At 41.1% G+C, this 21,185-nt stretch overlaps 1 protein-coding gene across 1 annotated transcript in view; it reads left to right on the top strand.

Moving 5' to 3' along the window:
- tpcn3 (two pore segment channel 3) overlaps nucleotides 1-9,337 on the top strand; it is a 45,542-nt gene extending 36,205 nt beyond the window's left edge. The window contains exons 12-19 of the mRNA XM_053337875.1: nucleotides 3,464-3,528; nucleotides 4,190-4,277; nucleotides 4,966-5,035; nucleotides 5,154-5,373; nucleotides 7,938-8,028; nucleotides 8,407-8,520; nucleotides 8,607-8,725; nucleotides 9,204-9,337. Coding sequence (XP_053193850.1) covers nucleotides 3,464-3,528; nucleotides 4,190-4,277; nucleotides 4,966-5,035; nucleotides 5,154-5,373; nucleotides 7,938-8,028; nucleotides 8,407-8,520; nucleotides 8,607-8,725; nucleotides 9,204-9,337 — 901 coding nt within the window. The remainder of the gene's footprint in view (nucleotides 1-3,463; nucleotides 3,529-4,189; nucleotides 4,278-4,965; nucleotides 5,036-5,153; nucleotides 5,374-7,937; nucleotides 8,029-8,406; nucleotides 8,521-8,606; nucleotides 8,726-9,203) is intronic.
- Nucleotides 9,338-21,185: the final 11,848 nt, after the last annotated feature.

Here is a 21,185-nt window from a genome sequence, read left to right as displayed (position 1 = left end):
ATTCATGTTCAGCCACCAGACTCGCTGTTAACATAAATATACTTTCCTTCCCTTCATTAACATTAATTAAATGCCATTTAACTGCAATACCTAAGGCCCTATGGTTGCTAAGGGCAGCTAAGGCCCTACGGTTGCTGAGGGCAGCTAAAGCCCTACGGTTGCTAAGGTCCTATGGTTGCTAAGGGCAGCTAAAGCCCTACGGTTGCTAAGGTCCTATGGTTGCTAAGGGCAGCTAAGGCCCTACGGTTGCTAAGGGCAGCTAAGGTCCTACGGTTGCTAAGGGCAGCTAAGACCCTATGGTTGCTAAGGGCAGCTAAGGTCCTACGGTTGCTGAGGGCAGCTAAGGCCCTACGGTTGAAGCTCTTCGTGTTTGAGCCCAGGGCCTTCTTCTCCAGACACAGCTTCTGGAACTGGTGAGACGGGCCGACCGTGTTTTACTGTCAGCTGGAGTCCCGAACTTCACGAGATGTTTGTTCGGAATAACTGAAAACATCAACAACAACAACAAGCTGGAGATGAATGTCAGCAGGTGTTACTGATGTTTCAAGAAGCTTTTATTCATGCTCAGCCACCAGACTCTCTGTTAACATGAATATACTTTCCTTCCCTTCATTAACATTAATCATCAGGGCAGCTAAGACCCTACGGTTGCTGAGGGCAGCTAACACCCTACGGTTGCTAAGGGTTGCTAAGGGCAGCTAAGGCCCTACGGTTGCTGAGAGCAGCTAAGGCCCTACGGTTGCTAAGGGCAGCTAAGGCCCTACGGTTGCTGAGGGCAGCTAAGGCCCTACGGTTGCTGAGGGCAGCTAAGACCCTACGGTTGCTGAGGGCAGCTAAGGCCCTACGGTTGCTGAGGGCAGCTAAGGCCCTATGGTTGCTGAGGGCAGCTAGGACCCTACGGTTGCTGAGAGCAGCTAAGGCCATACGGTTGCTGAGGGCAGCTAAGGCCCTATGGTTGCTGAGGGCAGCTAGGACCCTACGGTTGCTGAGAGCAGCTAAGGCCCTACGGTTGCTGAGGGCAGCTAAGGCCCTACGGTTGCTGAGGGCAGCTAAGGCCCTACGGTTGCTGAGGGCAGCTAAGGCCCTACGGTTGCTACGGCGATTTGAGAATCTGCTTAGAACAAATTCTCAAAATGCTCCCAGAATTTGGCTTCTGACAAGGTCCTGAACAATTTCAAACTGTGAGAAAACCGTAACTCCTGTCCAAAAACCGAAAACACCGTGAGAGACACAGAAGCCGGCAGATTCTGACAGTGTTTATTTTATTCAGATATTCTTTAAAACGAGCGAGTAAGCTCAGTGTGAACACAGAGTGAGATTCTTTTGAAAAATTAAGTTTGAATCACATTTCTACATGCAGGTATGAGCGAGCTAGGTGACGCGCTTCCTTCCTCCCTCCTTTCCTACCTCCCTTCCTTCCTTCTTCCTAAGAGATGCACTTCTGTAATTTCCAGGTTATCGTAAAAATTTAAACCTTTTTAAATGAAGAAAATGTGTTTAAACCTCTGAATGTTTGTCTTCCTGTCGTCTTGTCTTGTTAAACTCTGACTAATGAAATCAAACTCTGACTAATGAAAACTAACTAAATGTAAAATCAATGAGCTGTGTCATTTCACACGCAGCTTATCTACGTCCCAGATTATCAGTACGAGGTATGTGATTCATGTTTCAGTGCTTTTATACGAAGACGCTGCTGCTTTTTACCTTTGGACGCTACAGTTAGCGCTTAGCTTAGACCCGCTCACTGCTGCTTAAGGCGGCTTGGTTATTCATTTGTTTAATTATTTATTTATTTATTTATTTATTTCAGTATTTTTTTATTTTTTATTTCATTATTTCATTATTTTTGTATTTATTCATTTCATTATTTATTTGTTTATTTCATTATTTATTTCATTATTTATTTTTTTATTTAATTATTTTTTTTATTTCATTATTTCATTATTTATTTATTTAATTATTTATTTCATTTATTTATTTTTTATTTCATTATTTATTTATTTCATTATTTATTTCATTTTTTTTATTTAATTATTTATTTATTTCATTATTTTTTTATTTTTTTATTTCATTATTTTTTTTATTTCATTATTTATATATTTTTTATTTATTTAATTATTTTTTTTTATTTTTTTTATTTATTACTTTCAGGGAGTAAAACAGCTTTTAAAGGATCATTAATTGTGGTTTAAAGGTGCAATAAACCACATTCAGCCCCTTTTTAGATGTCAGCAAACAATTAAATAATAATAAATAAAGTTGCGTGAACTCCTAACTTTATTTAAACAACGTGCTCATATCTGACATGTAGTGGGGCTGAACGTCGTATATTCTGCTTTTCTAAAGAACAAAAAGTCTAAAAATAAAAATTAAGGTTAAAACATTTAAAAGAAACCAAAACTGTAAGTAAAGAAAATAAAGATATAACAGATGTGTGTTGGCTGTAATGAGCGCTGCAGCCTGTGGAGGCGCTATAGCAGCTCTTCACTCACAGGTTTGGTTTCTTCTTCTGTGGTTTTTATCTTTTAGACTTGTGTTTTATTATGAAACTCATTTTAAACTTCCTGTCGTCCTCCCGGGTCAAATTGACCCCATCTGTTTTTACTGTTCCTTCTTTCCTTCCTTCCTTCCTTCCTTCCATCTGTCCTTCCTTCAATCTGTCCTTCCTTCCCTCCCTCCTTCCCTCCTTCTGTCCGTCTGTCCTTCCTTCCCTCCTTCCTTCAATCTGTCCCTCCTTCCCTCCCTCCTTCCTTCCTTCCTTCCATCCATCTGTCCTTCCTTCCTTCCTTCCATCTGTCCTTCCGTCCTTCCTTCTTTCCTCCCTTCGTCTCTCTTTCCCCCCTTCCTCCTGTCCTCCCTTCTTTCCTTCCTTCCTTTCCTTCCTCCCTTCTTTCTTTCCTCTTTCCTTCCTTCCTCCCTTCCTCTTTTCGTTTCTCCCTCCCTCCTTCATTGTTTCCTCTCTCCCTCCTACCTTCCTTCTTCCTCCCTTTTTTCTTTCCTTTCCTTCCCCCTTTCCTTCCTTCCTCCCTCCTTTCCTTCCTTCTTCCACCCTACCTTCCTTGACTCGAGGGTTCCTCCTTTCCTCCCTTCCTTCCTCCTTTCCTCCCTCCCTTCCTTCCTTCCTCATGTCCCCTCCTTCCTTTCCTTCCTTCATTCCACCCTCCTCCCTCCTTTCCTTCTTTCTTTCCTTCCTTCTTCCACCCTACCTTCCCCCTTTCCTTCCTTCCTCCCTCCTTTCCTTCTTCCTCCCTCCCTACCTTCCTTGACTGGAGGACAACAGGAGGGTTAAAGCATTGGAGAGTCTTGCGCCCCCTGCTGGTGAGCAGCGCAGCAGCAGCAGCGTGTTTCTGTTTAAACAGGAAGGAAACGGCTTCGACGACGCTAACGCTGGTTCGGCTTTCAGCTTTTCAACTTCAATGTTTTAGTTTTCTGACTTTTGGTTTTTTGGTTTTTTTGGTTCCAGGTTCGACACCATCATCGTCGTAGCAGCGCTCATCGCTACCGTCATCAACTCTGCCATGAAGTCATGTGAGTCATCAACACTTATAACCTTCCTCCTTTCCTTCCTCCCTCCCTTCTCTATTTCTTTCCTCCCATTACCTTCCTTCTTTCCTTCCTCCTCCCTTCCTCTTTTCCTTTTTCCCTCCCTCCTTTCCTTCTTTCTTTCTTTCCTCCTTTCCTTCCTTCCTTCCACCCTCTTCCCTCCTTTCCTTCCCTCCTTCCTTCTTCCTCCCTCCCTCCTTTCCTTCTTTCTTTCCTCTGTCCTTCTTCCTCCCTTCTTCCTTCCTCCTCCCTTCCTTCCTTCCTCCCTCCCTCCCTCCCTTCCTTCCTTTCCTTCCTTCTTCCTCCCTTCCTTCCTCATATCCTCCCTTCCTCTTTTCCTTTCTCCCTCCCTCCTTTCCTTCTTTCTTTCCTCTGTCCTTCTTCCTCCCTCCTTCCTTCCTCCTCCCTTACTCTTTTCCCTTCCTCTGTTCATTTATAGTCATGAGGTCATTAGATTTATTTTCTTGCTGAAGTCTGCAAACTCTGACGGACATTTCTCATAATGATTATAGATAAAGACTAATAGTAACTGTACTTTCTGCTTTAAACATCAGGAATATGTTTAGCAGCTAGCGGAGGTTTGTCTGAACTGACTGAACTGACTGAGTGTTGTCTTGCTGTCTTGTTGTCTTGTTGTCTTGTTTAGCGGGCGGTTACACCAGCAGACAGATCCTGGACATCGTCTTCATCCTCAGAGTCCTCAGACTGATCCGAGTGGTGGACAGCATCAAGAGGTTCGATCTCTGACTCTGAAACTGTGGAGGAGTTTAGAAATGTGCCATGTTTGTAAAACTCCTCAGACTCTGTGACTGTTGCCATGGAGACGGAGCTAATAAACAACCTGATGGCGATATTGTGAATAGAGACGAGGTCACTGACTGAATAACTGAGAGTGGGTCAGTGATTAATAAATGTTGGTAAGATGATGAATTCATAAATCAGTTAAACTAGATTTAAAAGCAGCATCAGGTTTGTTAAAATGTACATTTAGTATTTTTGTTGGTTTTCTAGATAAATTCAGACTGAACTCAGCGGCAGCAAGACATCATGGAGGTTACGACCAGTTCAATATAATCAATATATTAAAAAAAGATCAATAAGAGAGATTTGAAATGAACTTTGACCCATTTTATACCAAAAGTAAGACTGAATGCTCCTGAACATGTCAAATGGTGTAACCACAAAAGAATGATAGATATTAAATAGTGTATCAGCTACAGTGTATTTAAGTGGACTTATACTAATAATGACTTCATTTAAAACATGTAAATGTTTCCTGATCTCCATGGTAACCAGATGAAATGTAATATTTAGAACAATTTAACCCTTTAAATTTAAACTAAACCACATGGACACTAATAAACATCACAGATACAGAAGAAGAGCCTCTTGTTATAATATTTATCTTATTGAACTTTTCAGGTTTCGTGCGATCATCAACACACTGATCAGAATCGGTCCGGCGATTCTCACGTTTGGTCAACTGATCATCGTAAGTTCTGATGATTAATGAAAAATAAAAGTTTCAATCAGTAGTTCATGTTCTCAGAGCCTCCTCTTCTTCCTCCTCCTCCCCCCCACCCCTCCTCTCCCCCCCCCCCCCTCCTCAGGTGGTGTACTATATCTTTGCCATGGTTGGCATGGAGCTGTTTAAAGGGAAGGTTCAGTCTTTCCCGTTGGACTCGACGGATCCAACGAAGTCTTTCTGTGGAAACGTTCTCCTTAAAGGAACCGACTTCGCTAAACTCAACTACTGCAAGAATAACTTCAACAACGTGGTGTCGTCCTTCGTCCTGCTGGTGGAGCTCACCGTGGTCAACCAGTGGCACGATATCCTTTATATGCTGCTAGGAGATCCATAGGTGGGGTGGGGTTCATCTCAGTCTGATTAATTAAATACTTTAGATTATAAAAGTATTACTCATATATTTGGTTGGTTGGTTGGTTGGTTGGTTGATTGGTTGGTTGGGTGGTTGGTTGGTTGGTTGATTGGTTGGTTGGGTGGTTGGTTGGTTGATTGGTTGGTTGGTTGGTTGGTTGAGTGGTTGGTTGGTTGGGTGATTGGTTGATTGGTTGAGTGGTTGGTTGGTTGGTTGGTTGGTTGGTTGGGTGATTGGTTGATTGGTTGAGTGGTTGGTTGGTTGGTTGGTTGGTTGGTTGGTTGATTGGTTGGTTGGTTGGTTGGTTGGTTGGTTGATTGAATGATTGGTTGGTGGGTTGGTTGGTTGGTTGGTTGGTTAATTGGTTGGTTGGTTGGGTGGTTGAGTGGTTGGTTGGTTGCAAGCATTAAAAAAGATCTTTCTAACATTTATTTTATTTGATTTAATAAAGGTAAAGAAAATAATATAAAGTATGATTTAATATAAAAATATTCACATTCAAATTGATTGGTGAAATTCAGATTAGTTAACATTATAAAAGGTTATAATTAATAGTTGCTTATAAAATTTGTTTAGTATTTAAATGTGGTTTTAAACTAACCAATAGCTTTTACAAATAGTTGAAAGAGATTTTTAATATTGAAATATTCATTCTGTAACAATTACTATTATTTCAAAAAAACATTGTTTCTCTCTGAGCTGAAATATAATTAGTTGGTTAATAATTAATCGATAACTTTTTATTAGTGTTTTCCATCATAAAACTGCCACGCAACAATAAAACAAGAAAAACATTGAAGAAAAAAACAGGAAGTTACAAAATAAAAGTCTTGTTTTAATTGAGATGAGTGAAAAACTGAATGACTTGAAAAACTGACTTGAAACTTGATTGGTTGGTTGATTCTTTGATTGGTTGGTTGGTTGGTTGGTTGGTTGGTTGAATTGTTGAATGGTTCGTTGATTTGGTTGGTTGATTTGGTTGGTTGATTTGGTTGGTTGGTTGGTTGATTTGGTTGGTTGATTTGGTTGGTTGGTTGAGTGGTTGGTTGGTTGGTTGGTTGGTTGGTTGGTTGAATGGTTGGTTGGTTGAGTGGTTGGTTGGTTGGTTGAGTGGTTGGTTGGTTGGTTGGTTGAGTGGTTGGTTGGTTGGTTGGTTGAGTGGTTGGTTGGTTGGTTGAATGGTTGGTTGATTTGGTTGGTTGATTGAATGGTTGGTTGGTGGGTTGGTTGGTTGGTTAATTGGTTGGTTGGTTGGTTGATTGGTTGGTTGAATGGTTGGTTGGTTGGTTGGTTGGTTGGTTGGTTGAATGGTTGGTTGGTTGGTTGGTTGGTTGGTTGGTTGGTTGATTGGTTGGTTGGTTGAATGGTTGGTTGGTTGGTTGGTTGATTGATGGGTTGGTTGGTTGGTTGGTTGGTTGAATAGTTGGTTGGTTGGTTGGTTGGTTGGTTGAATGATTGGTTGGTTGGTTGGTTGAATGATTGGTTGGTTGGTTGAATGATTGGTTGGTTGATGGGTTGGTGGGTTGGTTGGTTGGTTGAATGATTGGTTGGTTGGTTGGTTGGTTGAATGATTGGTTGGTTGGTTGGTTAAATGGTTGGTTGGTTGGTTGAATGATTGGTTGGTTGGTTGGTTGAATGATTGGTTGGTTGGTTGGTTGGTTGGTTGGTTGGTTGGTTGGTTGAATGGTTGGTTGGTTGGTTGGTTGAATGATTGATTGTTTGGTTGGTTGGTTGAATGATTGGTTGGTTGAATGATTGGTTGGTTGGTTGGTTCATTGGTTGGTTGGTTGGTTGGTTGGTTGAATGATTGGTTGGTTGAATGGTTGGTTGGTTGATTAGTTGGTTGGTTGGTTGGTTGATTTGGTTGGTTGATTAGTTGGTTGGTTGATTTGGTTGGTTGATTAGTTGGTTGGTTGGTTGGTTGATTTGGTTGGTTGGTTGATTTGGTTGGTTGGTTAGTTGGTTGGTTGGTTGGTTGATTGGTTGGTTGATTGATTGGTTATTTGGTTGGTTGATTGATTGGTTGGTTGGTTGGTTGGTTGATTGATGGGTTGGTTGGTTGATTGATGGGTTGGTTGGTTGGTTGATTGGTTGGTTGGTTGACTGGTTGATTGGTTGGTTGACTGGTTGATTGATTGGTTGGTTGATTGGTTGGTTGGTTGATTAGTTGGTTGAGTGGTTGGTTGAGTGATTGGTCAGTTGGTTGATTAGTTGGTCGGTTGGTTGGTTGGTTGGTTGGTTGAATCATTGGTTGGTTGGTTGGTTGGTTAATTGATTGATTGATTGGTTCGTAGGTTGGTTGGTCGGTTGGTTGGTTGGTTGGTTGGTTGGTTGGTTGACTGATTGGTTGATTGGTTGGTTGGTTGGTTGGGTGAATGATTGGTTGGGTGATTGGTTGGTTGGTTGGTTGACTGATTGGTTGGTTGGTTGGTTGAATGATTGGTTGGTTGGTTGATTGGTTGGTTGGTTGATTGGTTGATCTGAAGTGTTTCTTTTTCCTGAGCGTCTTCGTACTTCTCGCCAGCGGTTTCGCCGTCGTTACTCACGTAGCGGCTCGGATCTTCTTCGTCCTCTTTCACATCGTGGTCGTCATCGTCATCATCAAGTAAGACTCACATCACCTTCCTCACCTTCACCATCATCACCTTCATCACCTTCACCTTCCTCACCTTCATCACCTTCATCACTTTCATCACCTTCACCATCATCACCTTCATCTTCCTCACCTTCATCACCTTCCTCACCTTCATCATCACCTTCATCACCTTCACCTTCCTCACCTTCCTCACCTTCATCACCTTCATCACCTTCATTACCTTCACGTTCCTCACCTTCCTCACCTTCACCTTCCTCACCTTCATCACCTTCACCATCCTCACCTTCATCACCTTCCTCACCCTCACCTTCATCACCTTCCTCACCTTCACCATCATCATCATGTATTTTATTGTGAAGCTGATGCTGACTTCCTGTGTGTCCTCAGCATCTTCGTGGCCTTCGTGTTGGAGGCGTTCTTCGTGGAGTACTCGGTGGATAAAAGTGATCTGCAGTCGTCTCTGGAGAAGAAGATCGAGGAGCTCGAGCTCTCCGTGGCTCAGTACGACGTTCCACTATACTCACCTCTGATTGGTCCACAGACTCACATGACTGGTTACTGACTGTTCCTGTTTTTTTGTCCACCAGGGAGAACTTCGACGATAACTTGGTGAACGCCATGGAAACCATGGACAACGACTTGGGCCAATCAGGAGGCCAGCCGACCGACAACAAACCGTCACTCATGTTTAAAATCGCCTCGAAACGTAAGAAACACTCACACCTCCTTTCCTTCCCTCCTTCCTCCCTTCCTTCCTTCCTTCCTTCCTTCCTACCTTCCTTCGTCCATCTCCCTCCTTTCCTTCCTTCCTTCCCTCCATTCTCCCTCCCTCCTACCTTCCTTCCGACCTTCCTTCGTCCGTCCTCCCTCCTTTCCTTCCTTCGTTCTCCCTCCCTCCTTCCTTCCTTCTTTCCTCCCTCCTACCTCCCTCCCTCCCTTCCTTCCATTCTTCCTCCCTCCTTTGCTTCCTTCTTCCTCCCTCCCTCCTTTCCTTCCTTCTTCCTCCTTTCCATCCTTCCTTCCTACCTTCCTTCTTTCCTCCTATCCTTCCTCCCTCCTTTCCTTCCCAGAATAAAGATATAAAAGCTAACGTTGCCTCTCTATCAGTGTTTAAATCTTCTTCTCGTTGTCATGGTTTCCGTTGTTTAAATCTGGTTGTCATGGTTTCCGTTGTTTCCTGTCAGGATATCGGACGGTCGACGCTTTGCTGCAGCGGATGTTCGAGGCCGATCTCGACCCCGAAGACTTCGCCGACAGCGACGAGGCCGACGCTCAGACCAACGGGAACTTCCCCAACCCGACGTCCAGCTCGGCGTGAACACGTTTTCTACTTCGGCTTCAACAAATATAATCACCTCTCTATTTTTATACGTCTGTCCTGAAGCTCCGCCTCCAACACCATATAAAGAATATTTACTCTCAGCTGCTTCCTGTCGTCTTTTATTACATTAAGAGTTGGAAAAACACTTCCTTCCTTCCTTCCTTCCTTCCTTCTTATCTACTTCACTCTGTCCTTCTTTCCTTCCTTCCTCTTTTCCTCCCTCCTTTCCTTCCTTCCCTCCTCCCTTCCTCTTTTCCTCCCTCCTTTCCTTCCTTCCTCTTTTCCTTTCTTCCTTCCTTCCTTCCTTCCTTCCTCCCTTCCTTCTTCACTCTGTCCTTCTTTCCTTCCTACCCTCCTCCCTTCCTCTTTTCCTCCCTCATTTCCTTCCTTTCTTCCTTCCTTCCTTCCTTCTTCACTCTGTCCTTCTTTCCTTCCTTCCTTCCTTCCTTCCTCACTCTGTCCTTCTTTCCTTCTTTCCTTCCTTCCTTCCATTCAACATTGAATTGAATAAAAGTTAAAACACATTTAAAAGGTGAAACTGAATAAAAACAGGTGTAAAATATAAGATAAAAAAAACTAAATAAAAAATATGAATAAATAAAAAGACTTCTTTCTTTATATTCTATAAAATGTTTTTCTCTATCATAAAATATTGATTTTAAATGTTTAGTAGATTATTAGTCAGAATATGAAATGAACAGTTTAATAAGTGATTCAGTAGTTTGAGTTTTGAGTCTGCCGCCCCCTGCTGGACGCTGCTGGACGCTGCTGCCCCCTGCTGGACGCTGCCGCCTCCTGCTGGACGCTGCTGGACGCTGCTGCCCCCTGCTGGACGCTGCCGCCCCCTGCTGGACGCTGCTGGACGCTGCTGGACGCTGCCGCCCCCTGCTGGACGCTGCTGGACGCTTCCTGTTACTACAACAAGTCAAACTGTTAAAGATGATTTTATCTGCAGGTTAGTTTCAGCTAGTCTTCGTTTATAATTAAATATAATAAACCTGATCAGACTTCACTATGAAATGAGACAAAATAGAGATTAATAATGTAAAACGTGTTAAAGATCATAAAGAAGCTAAACTCAATAAATGTTTTTCTTTTAAATGCTGATTTTTATAAAGCAAATAAAAAATGAACATTATATAAAGATAAAACATTTATACTGACAACACATGAAGAGAAATATATTTAATCTGACCATATATTATTAATGAAGCTTAATTTATATTTTTATTTCTTGTATTTTATTGTAAATGTTCCCACATGTTGGACAGTTTTGTTAAATTCTTCGTTTTAAAACATCAGAAAATTAGTTTTTAGTCAATGTTTAGAAGAAAGAACATAAAACATCAAATATATAAGTTAGAAAATAAATGTTTATCCCTCCTGTTGTGTTCAAGTCGAGGAAGGAAGGGAGGAAGAAGGAGGGAGGGAGGGAGGGAGGGAGGAAGGGAGTAAAGGAAAGGAAGGAGGAAGGAAGGAGAGAGAGAGGAAGGAACGACAGAAGGAAGAAAGGAAGGAAGGGAGGAAAGGAAAGAAGGCAGGGAGGAAGGAATGATGGAGGAAAGAAGTAAGTAAGGAAGCAAGGTAGGAGGGAGGGAGGAAAGAGAGAAGAAGGAAGGAAGTAGGGAGAAAGAAGGAAGGGAGGAAAGAAGTAAGGAAGGAAAGAAGGTAGGATGGAGGGAGGAAAGACAGAAGAAGGAAGGAAGTAGGGAGAAAGGAAAGAAGGAAGGGAGGAAAGAAGTAAGGAAGGAAAGAAGGTAGGAGGGAGGGAGGAAAGAGAGAAGAAGAAAAGAAAAAGAGAAGGAGAGAGGAAGGACAGATGGGAGGGAGGAAGGAAGGAACAGTTAAAAATAGACGGGTCAATTTGACCCTGGAGGAGACAGGAAGGTTGAAGTGATTAATAACTGATCAGTGAATCAGAGCAGCGCGCGCGTGTCGCCTCCTGCTGGTGGTCACGTGTTACTGCAGCGCTCCGTTTATTAAACGATTCAATATAAAAGAGCAGAACCTTCCTTCCTCCCTCCCATCCATCCTTCCTCCCTCCCATCCATCCTTCCTCCCTTCCTCCCTCCCTTCCTTCCTTCTTTCCTTTCCTCCCTCCCTTTCTTCCTTCCTCCCTTCTTTTCTCCCTCCTTTCTTCCCTCCCTTCCTTCCTCCCTCCCTCCCTCCCTCCGTCCCTCCCTTCCTTCCTCCCTCCCATCCATCCTTCCTTCCTCCCTCCCTCTCTCCCATCCTCCCTCCCTTCCTTCCTCCCCCCTCCCTCACTCCCTTCCTTCCTTCCTTCCTTGACTTGAGGATAAACCTGTACCAATTTTAAATCTCTTGTTAAACCCACTATGACTCAGAGGATACAGATATAATTATTATATAATCATGAATTATATAATATATAACTTTTTATATTTGTAATATTTGTGAGTATTTATTTTATAGGAATGATTTAATACTTAATTATTTTATTACTTCCTGTCAGCAGCAGAGTTAAATATTCAACTTTAATCATTAAAATCATTAAAATCATTAAAATCATTAACCCTTTATAGGACACTCATTGAAAGGAAAGAAGGAAGGATGGAAGGATGGAAGGGAAGGGAAGGAAGGAAGGAAGGAAGGGAAGGAAGGATGTAAGGGAAGGAAGGAAGGAGGGAGGAAGGACAGGAAGGAAGGAGGGAGGAAGGACAGGAAAGAAGGAAAGAAGGAAGGTAGGGGGGAGGAAAGAAAGATGGAAGGATGGAAGGGAAGGAGGGAGGAAGGAAGGACGGAGGAAAGAAGTAAGGAAGGACGGAGGAAAGAAGTAAGGAAGGAAGGAAGGAAGGGAGGAAAGAGAGAAGAAGGAAAGAAAAAGAGAAGGACAGAGGAAGGAAGGAAGGAAGGAAGGAAGGAAGGAAAGAAGGAACAGTTAAAACAGACGGGGGGGGGAGTGAAGGGAGGGGGGGTTGGTTGTGGTGGTTGGTGGTGGTGATGACGTCAGTGCGGCTCTAGCTCTAGCTCGTGCAGGCTCCGGGCCAGCAGGTGCCGCTGTGACGCAGAGTGACGCTGTGAGCTCAGCATGGAGGAGGAAGAGTGAGGAAGAGTGTGGTGCTGATGCTGAGAGGATGAAGATGGAGCCGAGGAGCGTCCTGCTCGGCTCGCTGCGCTGCGGTCCAGGTAAGAGATATACAGCACCGTGTGTGTGTGTGCGCGCGCGTGTGTGTTACCGTGTATGTGGCACTGTGTGTGTGTGTGTGTGTGTAGTATTAATATGTGTAGGCCTATATAGATATGTGTGTGTGTGTGTGTGTGTGTGTGTGTTTAGCCTATGTATGTGTGTGTATAGGCCTATATATGTCCGTGTGTGTGTGTGTGTGTGTGTGTGTGTATTATAATGTGTGTGTGTGTGTGTGTGTGTGTGTGTGTGTGTGTGTCTGTTAATGTCTGTATATATAGGTATAGCCTGTGTGTGTGTGTGTGTGTGTGTGTGTGTGTGTGTATTCATGTGTGTATATATATATATCCGTATGTGTGTGTGTGTGTGTTCATGTGTGTGTATTATAGTGTGTGTGTGTATTATGTGTGTGTGTGTGTGTGTGTGTGTGTGTGTGTGTGTATTATAATGTGTGTGTGTGTGCGCGAGGCCACAGGATGAGGACCGGAGCGGTGTATTTCGGGTGCGGCTCCTCTCAAACCGGATGTTTGCTCTCAATCTTTTGTGACAACGTTAAAACAACCTTTTAATAACGTTACAGCGTCATGTTAACGTCAGCTGGCCGTTATTCAGCCGTTAAATGACCGTTAACTCTCCGGTGTAACGGCCGCTCTTCAGGCCTGTCCGTATTGAACGGGATGATGAGGCGTTCAGGTGCAGGCTGGAGGGTGGGACTAAGCAGCGCTGCCTGCCTCACCCAGCTGCTGCCGTCCAATTACAGAGGAGGAGAGACACTGACGTCAACTCATAACATCCGGGATGTCTTTTCAAAATAAAGAGCCAACAATTAAAACTCAACAGGAGAATAAATAAAGAGATTAATGAACATTTTTCTATCCAGAAGCATTAAAACACTGAACATTAAAGGCAGATTCATATTATTTATTTTATTTTATTTGTTTATTTTATTTTATTTATTTTTATTTATTTTATTTTTTCATTGTTTTAGTAATTAATTTATTTATTTATTTTATTTGTTTTATTTCATTTATTTATTTTATTTTATTTTATTTATTTTATTTATTTTATTTATTTTATTTATTTTATTTATTTTATTTATTTTATTTATTTATTTTATTTATTTCATTTATTTTATTTATTTATTTTATTTATTTATTTATTAAGTATAACACCAGCATCGTGTGTCTGTAATAATCAAAGCTACTAAATCCTGTTTCTGTTTGTTTAACTTGAGATTTTTAACCTGAATTTAAATTTAAATGTTTAATTCTTTAACGTTTCTTTTTATTGTAATAAAAACTATGAATATAAAATGTTTAGGAGCTCAGAGGAGGAGCATCTCTAAACCTTCACACTCTAATAAAGATCATTAAAGTTAAATAAAGGAACATTAAAGTCTTCTAATGAATATTTATAAAGGTAATAAAAGTGGATCCTCTCATTTATAAACTCTGATAAGTTCATATATTCCTTTATTAGTCTCATGATGGAGACATTAATGTTATTACAGCAGCAAATATAGAAAGAATAAAGAACATTAATAATTAATAAGTCAGTATAAAGTAAAATAATAATAATAGTAACATTATATAGAAGATATAAAAGTGATAAAGTGAAACATCAGATCAATGAAACCAACAGAAGATTAAACATCAACTATTATAATCATCTAATCATCTCTACTGTCACTTTTATTATATATATTATTAATATATATTATTATTCATCAGTAAGATCAGTTTTTATTCTTTAAACTTTGATTAATATAAAACATTAAAGCAGCATTTTGACTTTTATGACTCAATAATAGGAACATATTTAAGTTTAATCAGATAAATGTCAAAGTATAAAATAAACTGAAGAAATAATAAAGTGTTAAAAAGAAGAAGCTTTAGATAAACTTCAATAAAGTGTTAAAGAGAAGAAGTAGAACATAAAGAACATTTAGTGAGACGTTCCTCTTTTTATTTTCCTGATTATAAAACTAAACCAAACTTCCTGATCATATAAAGTAACGTCAGAGTCAGTTTATTATAAGTTTCTGTTAAATAAAATTAAATAAAAGTCAAACTAACAAACATTAAAACTATAAAGTCATAAAACTAAAAGCAGAAGTTTGTAGTTTCTCCTCACTTTTTATAGAAATCTGATCTGATGAAGATGATGATGATGATGATGATGAAGATGAACAGAAACGTAGATTCATTTAAAACATTAAACATAAAACATCATAAACTATAAACTTTAAATAATTAATGTTAAATATCATATTTTAAAGCTTTAATAACATTTTTCTACTTTATCAGATGTTAAAGATTGTTTTCAGGCTTTCTGTGGTTGCTACGCTGGTTGCTAGGCTGGTTGCTAGGCTGGTTGCCGTGCAGTAATCTGAGCTGTTAGTTAAAGCTCTGAGTTTAACCGTCACATGTTCAGGTTTTAATTTAATTTAATTTAATATCTCTAAACGTCTCTGAGACAAATAAACATGATGAGTTCATTAAAGTTTTAATTTAAGTCTGAATCACATGAAAAAGTATAAATAAAATAAATAAATAGTTAATGATAAAAACAAACAGTATAAATATAATATAATATAACATTTTAATTATAACATTAAAAACAGTCTGCAGGAGTTTTATTATGAATTTTACACAATATGAATTTATCCTTTATTTAAAAACATGCTTATTCTTTATCTGGTGATTTATTATTTATGATTTATTATCATTATTATTTATTATTATTTATTATTTTTTATAATTATTATTTATTATTTATTATTTTTTATTATTTTTTATTATTATTTATATTATTTATATTATTTATATTATTTATTATTTATTATTTATATTATTATTATTTATTAAACAGAACTGTCCACACTAACCGGCCCATCATGAATGTGTTCAATAAATAATAAATCTATAATCTAATAATAAATCATTAATAGAAATAATCAGACTATAAATAACCATATAACCCATTTTAACTCTTTAATGCATCAAAACTAATATAATAACTTTATTTTATTTTACATTAAATTATATTAAACTATTTTAAATTAAATGATATTAAACTATATTAAATTATATTAAATTATATTATAATAACATAACTGATGCATTAAAAGGCTTCATTATAACCAGTGAGAGCATTCTGTGCAGGTGGAGCTTTATTTTGAAGTGCTGCAGGATGTTGTGGTGGGGGTGAGAGGAGGAGGAGGGGGGTGTTGAAGGAGGGGGGGGGGGGGGGGCGCGTGCAGAGCTGCAGTGCGGACAAACAGGCTGAATCCGGAGAACTGACACCCAACAGCCGCCTCTGTCCTCCTCCTCCGGCCCGGAGCAGCGCGAGGACAGGACCGGTCTACTTCCTGCTTCACCTCCTTCACCTCCATCCTTCCTTTACTTCCTTCCTTCCTTCCTTTACCTACATCCATCCTTCCTTTACCTCCTTCACCTTCCATCCTTCCTTCCTTTACTTCCATCTTTCCTTCCTTTACCTCCTCTACTTCCATCCTTCTTTTACTTCCTTTACCTCCTTCCCTACTTCCTTGATTCCTTCCTTCCTTCCTTCCTTCCTTTACCTCCATCCTCCATCCTTCCTCCTGCATCAGCACCGAGGAGGAACCGGACAGCAGCAGCAGCTCGTGCAGCAGCTCGTGGACTCTAAAGGATTATTATATTTGATTATTTGGACTGAGTGCGTCTCGGTGCGTCTCGGTGCGTCTGTGCGCGTGCCACCGGTGCGTCCCGGTGACTGAGGATGGTTTAGTGCTGCGGGATCAGACCCCCCCCTCCCTCCCCCCACCAACCCTTGCCCCCCCCCTACGGTGGGTTTTCTCGACCAGGACGTTTTGTGCCGATATAAAGTCCCAGATGAAGATTCCCAAAAGGCGGAAAAGGAGCGGACGGTGCGCCAGGTAGGCCCGACCGTCCCCGAGCGCACGCGAGCAGACCCGAACCAGCGTGTGCGGCACAGTGCGTGTGTGTGTGCGCGTGCGTGTGTGTCCCGCAGTGAATGCATTGACTATAAGTGATGGTGTTTCTGTTCATTTGTTTAATTGATAACTCGCTTCAGATTTATTGATCAGAGGGATGCTATGTTGCGCATGCGCAGAGGAGGACCCATGACTGTGCACTGCAGAGAGATTCAGTATGAGGGATGCAGAGGAGAGGAGGAGGAGGGAGGAGGGAGAGAAGGGGGGGGGCATCCTCACTGCTCATCAGCTCAGTTTGCTTTAAAATATAAATGAAATATATTCCAGAGTGAAGATAATCTGCAGTCTGAGCTACGGAGGCTCGTTAGGGCCAAAATTATGAAGTCAAAGTCATTAAATAATAAGAATAAAACCTTTAATTGAAGTTTATTATTTAACCCTTTAAACAGGAAGCCGCAGATTAAGACTCTTTAACTCTCTGATACAGGAAGTGCTTGTTTAATAGTTTAACCCTTAAATAATTATATTTGGTAACTTCTGTAAATATCCCAAAATATCCTTCCTTCCTTCCTTCCTTCCTTCTTTCCTTCCTCCCTCCCTCCTTCTCTCCTCCCTTCCTTCTTTCCTTCCTCCATCCTTCCTTTCCTTCCTCCCTGCCTTCTTTTTTCCCTTCCTCTTTTCCTTTCTCCCTCCCTCGTTCCTTATTTCCTCTGTCCTTCCTTCCTATCCTTCCTTCCATCTGTCCTTCCTCTCTCCTCCCTTCCTTCTTTCCTTCCCTCCGTCCTTCCTTTCTTCTTCCTTCCTTCTTTCCTCCGTTCCTTCTTTCCTTCCTCCGTCCTTCCTTCCATCTATCCTTCCTCCCTCCCTCCTTCTCTCCTCCCTTCCTTCTTTCCTTCCTCCATCCTTCCTTTCCTTCCTCCCTGCCTTCTTTCTTCCCTTCCTCTTTTCCTTTCTCCCTCCCTCGTTCCTTATTTCCTCTGTGCTTCCTTCCTTTCCTTCCTTCCATCTGTTCTTCCTCCCTCCCTCCTTCTCTCCTCCCTTCCTTCCTTCCTTCTTTCTTCCCCTATACCTTCCTTCCTCCGTCCTTCCTTCCTTTCCTTCCTCCTTCCTTCCTTCCTTCCTTTCCTTACTTCCATCTGTTCTTCCTCCTTCTCTCCTCCCTTCCTTCTTTCTTTCCTCCATCCCCCTTTCTTCTTCCTTCCTTCCTTCTTTCTTCCCTTCCTCCCTCCCTCCTTCTCTCTTTCTTTCCTCCGTTCTTCCTTCCTTTCCTTCCTTCTTTCCTCCCCCCTACCTACCTTCCTTCCTTCTTTCCTCCGTCCTTCCTTCCTTTCCTTCCTCCCTCCTTCCTTCCCTTCCTTCCTTCCTTCCTTCCTTCCTCCCTTCCTTTCAATGACTATCCTATAAAGGGTTAATAGTTTAATAGTTTGAGAGAACTAGTGACATCAGATTATGTGCTGTCTGTTTAAAGGGTTAAACATGCTAATTCTTTATTTGGTGATTTTATATATTGATTATTTTGTTGTCCAATAAGATCATTTATTCTTTTCATTGTTCACCGAGCTGCGTATCGTGCATGTGTTTAATATTAATAATGATTAATCTATAATCTCTGAGCTCAGTGTCTAATCCACGTTGTGTTTTCTCTCTAAGGTTGATGAATGTTTGTGTTTGCTGCTGTTTGTTGAAGCTTCGGAGCTGCTGTCTGATCACAAGCTAACATTTACTGAAGCTAACGGTTACCAAAGCTAACGGTTACCAAGGCTAACGGTTACCAAAGCTAAGGTTTACCAAAGCTAAGGGTTACCAAAGCTAAGGTTTACCAAAGCTAAGGGTTACCAAAGCTAAGGTTTACCAAAGCTAAGGTTTACCAAAGCTAATGGTTACCAAAGCTAAGGTTACCAAAGCTAAGGTTTACCAAAGCTAATGGTTACCAAAGCTAAGGTTTACCAAAGCTAACGGTTACCAAGGCTAACGGCTAAGGTTTACCAAAGCTAATGGTTACCAAAGCTAACGTTTACCAAAGCTAATGGTTACCAAAGCTAAGGTTACCAAAGCTAAGGGTTACCAAAGCTAACGTTTACCAAAGCTAAGGTTTACCAAAGCTAATGGTTACCAAGGCTAACGGCTAAGGTTTACCAAAGCTAATGGTTACCAAAGCTAACGTTTACCAAAGCTAATGGTTACCAAAGCTAAGGTTACCAAAGCTAAGGGTTACCAAAGCTAACGTTTACCAAAGCTAATGGTTACCAAAGCTAAGGTTACCAAAGCTAATGGTTACCAAAGCTAACGTTTACCAAAGCTAAGGTTTACCAAAGCTAATGGTTACCAAGGCTAACGGCTAAGGTTTACCAAAGCTAATGGTTACCAAAGCTAACGTTTACCAAAGCTAATGGTTACCAAAGCTAAGGTTACCAAAGCTAAGGGTTACCAAAGCTAACGTTTACCGAAGCTAAGGTTTACCGAAGCTAACGTTTACCAAAGCTAACGGTTACCAAAGCTAAGGTTTAACAAAGCTAACGGTTACTGAAGCTAACGTTTACCAAAGCTAAGGTTTACCAAAGTTAAGGGTTACCAAAGCTAACGGTTACCAAAGCTAAGGTTTACCAAAGCTAACGGTTACCGAAGCTAAGGGTTACCAAAGCTAACGGTTACCAAAGCTAACGTTAAAACTGTTAAACTGTGGATGTTTTTGTGCTTCACGGTCCGACGTCGGCTCACCAAAACACTTCCAGCTCAGTTTGGACCTTTCATGATTATTTGAAGTGTTTGAAGGTTTTTGCTTTTATTAGAAAAAATAAAGACGGGCAGCAGCAGCAGCGTTTTCACCACTGTTGCTCTCTAGAGTCAAAAACCTAAATAAAAACCAACATTTACAGTCTCAGAAATAATTTATGTTAAGAAATCACTGAAATCAGTCGACTTCATCCTCCGCTGTATGGAAGATTTAAAATGCATCAATTTAAAGATTTTTCCCTTCCTTCCTTCCTTCTGTCCTCCCTCCCTTTATTCCTCCCTTCCTCCCTCTCTTCCTTCCTTCCTTCCTTCCTTCGCACCTTCCCTCCATTTGTCCGTCCTTCCTTCCTTCCTTCCTTCCTCCATCCTTTCCTCCCTCTCTCCCTCCTTCCCTTCCTTAACCCTTTAAATTTAAACTAAACCACATGGACACTAATTTAAACCTCACTAACTCTTAAATACTGCTTGTAACTCTGCTGTTAGTGTAAATGTTGGTTTTGTTCATTTATATTTCTGCCACAAAAGGAGCCAAAGTCAAACCTGGTGAGATGTTGCTGCTGCTGTTTGTCTCTTTGTCTTTTCTCTTGTCGTTTTTTATTGAGTCGTTTTAAATCTTCCGTAAAGCAGAAACATGAAGCTCAGAGTGTTCTGGTGAAGCCGGCGTCTCGTGTTAAAAGGTCTCACTCAGGTTAGATGATGATGATGTGAAGGTTTCCCTCCATGCTCCTCCTCCTCCCCCCCTTCCTCCCCCCCTGTGATGTCACTGTGATGTCACCGTGTGAGGTCAGAGGGCGGCGGCGGTGGCGTTGGCGGCGGCGGCGGCGGTCCTCCTGGTTATAACTGTGCCCTCTGTTCTGGCTTGTAGGCTAACACAGGAACAGGAAGGGTTTTGTCCCGCTCAGGATTTGTTGTAAGCCGTCAGGTTTTCCGGGAGCTCAGAACTATGGTGAGCTCTGACTGACTTCAGACCGAACCTGGAATGATGCAAACCCGGCTTCTGGCAGAGCACCCCTCCTCCTCCTCCCCCCTCCCCCCCATTCCTCCTCTTTACCAGTTTAACAGATGAGTAGACTTATATAGGCGAAGAGGAGAAGAAGAAGAGCAGACTGAGGTTTGAAGGTAGAGAAACTGTCGGACAGGATGTTTGGACTCTGATCAGCTGCTGAGACGCTTGAACCGAGCCGAGCTCACTGCTGCAGGACCGCAGAGCTTCTCTCACTGCTCATCACCATCAGACCGCTGAACCCTCACAGGTTATACAACACTGTGCAGAATGAATCACACAGAATGATGTAACACTCAAACACACTAAACCATACAATAAGATATATATAAGAAGTCAGGTTTGATCAGCTCTACATTAACCCAGCCAGCAGGCCCATGTGGGTTAAATGTGGGCTACGTTGGTGCTGCACAGAAATAAAGAAACTATTACTCTACGTAGCTGATTTACCTTTCAGAGTAAAAGCACAAAACTAAAGAAACTATTACTCTACAAAGCTGATTAACCCTTCAGAGTAAAAGCACAAAATAAAAGAGACTATTACTCTACATAGCTGAATAACCTTTCAGAGTAAAAGCACAAAAAGTAAAGAAACTATTACTCTACAAAGCTGATTAAACCTTCAGAGTAAAAGCACAAAACTAAAGAAACTATTACTCTACATAGCTGATTAACCCTTCAGAGTAAAAGCACAAAATAAAAGAAACTATTACTCTACATAGCTGATTAACCCTTCAGAGTAAAAGCACAAAATAAAAGAAACTATTACTCTACAAAGCTGATTAACCTTTCAGAGTAAAAGCACAAAAAGTAAAGAAACTATTACTCTACATAGCTGATTAACCTTTCAGAGTAAAAGCACAAAAAGTAAAGAAACTATTACTCTATGTAGCTGATTAACCTTTCAGAGTAAAAGCACAAAAGTAAAGAAACTATTACTCTACATAGCTGATTAACCTTTCAGAGTAAAAGCACAAAAAGTAAAGAAACTATTACTCTACATAGCTGATTAACCCTTCAGAGTAAA

Source organism: Scomber japonicus, chromosome 2 (assembly GCF_027409825.1).
Source record: "Scomber japonicus isolate fScoJap1 chromosome 2, fScoJap1.pri, whole genome shotgun sequence".
Lineage (NCBI taxonomy): Eukaryota > Metazoa > Chordata > Actinopteri > Scombriformes > Scombridae > Scomber > Scomber japonicus.
The sequence above is the reverse complement of the archived record's forward strand: the minus strand, read 5'-3'. Positions and strand labels throughout refer to the sequence as shown.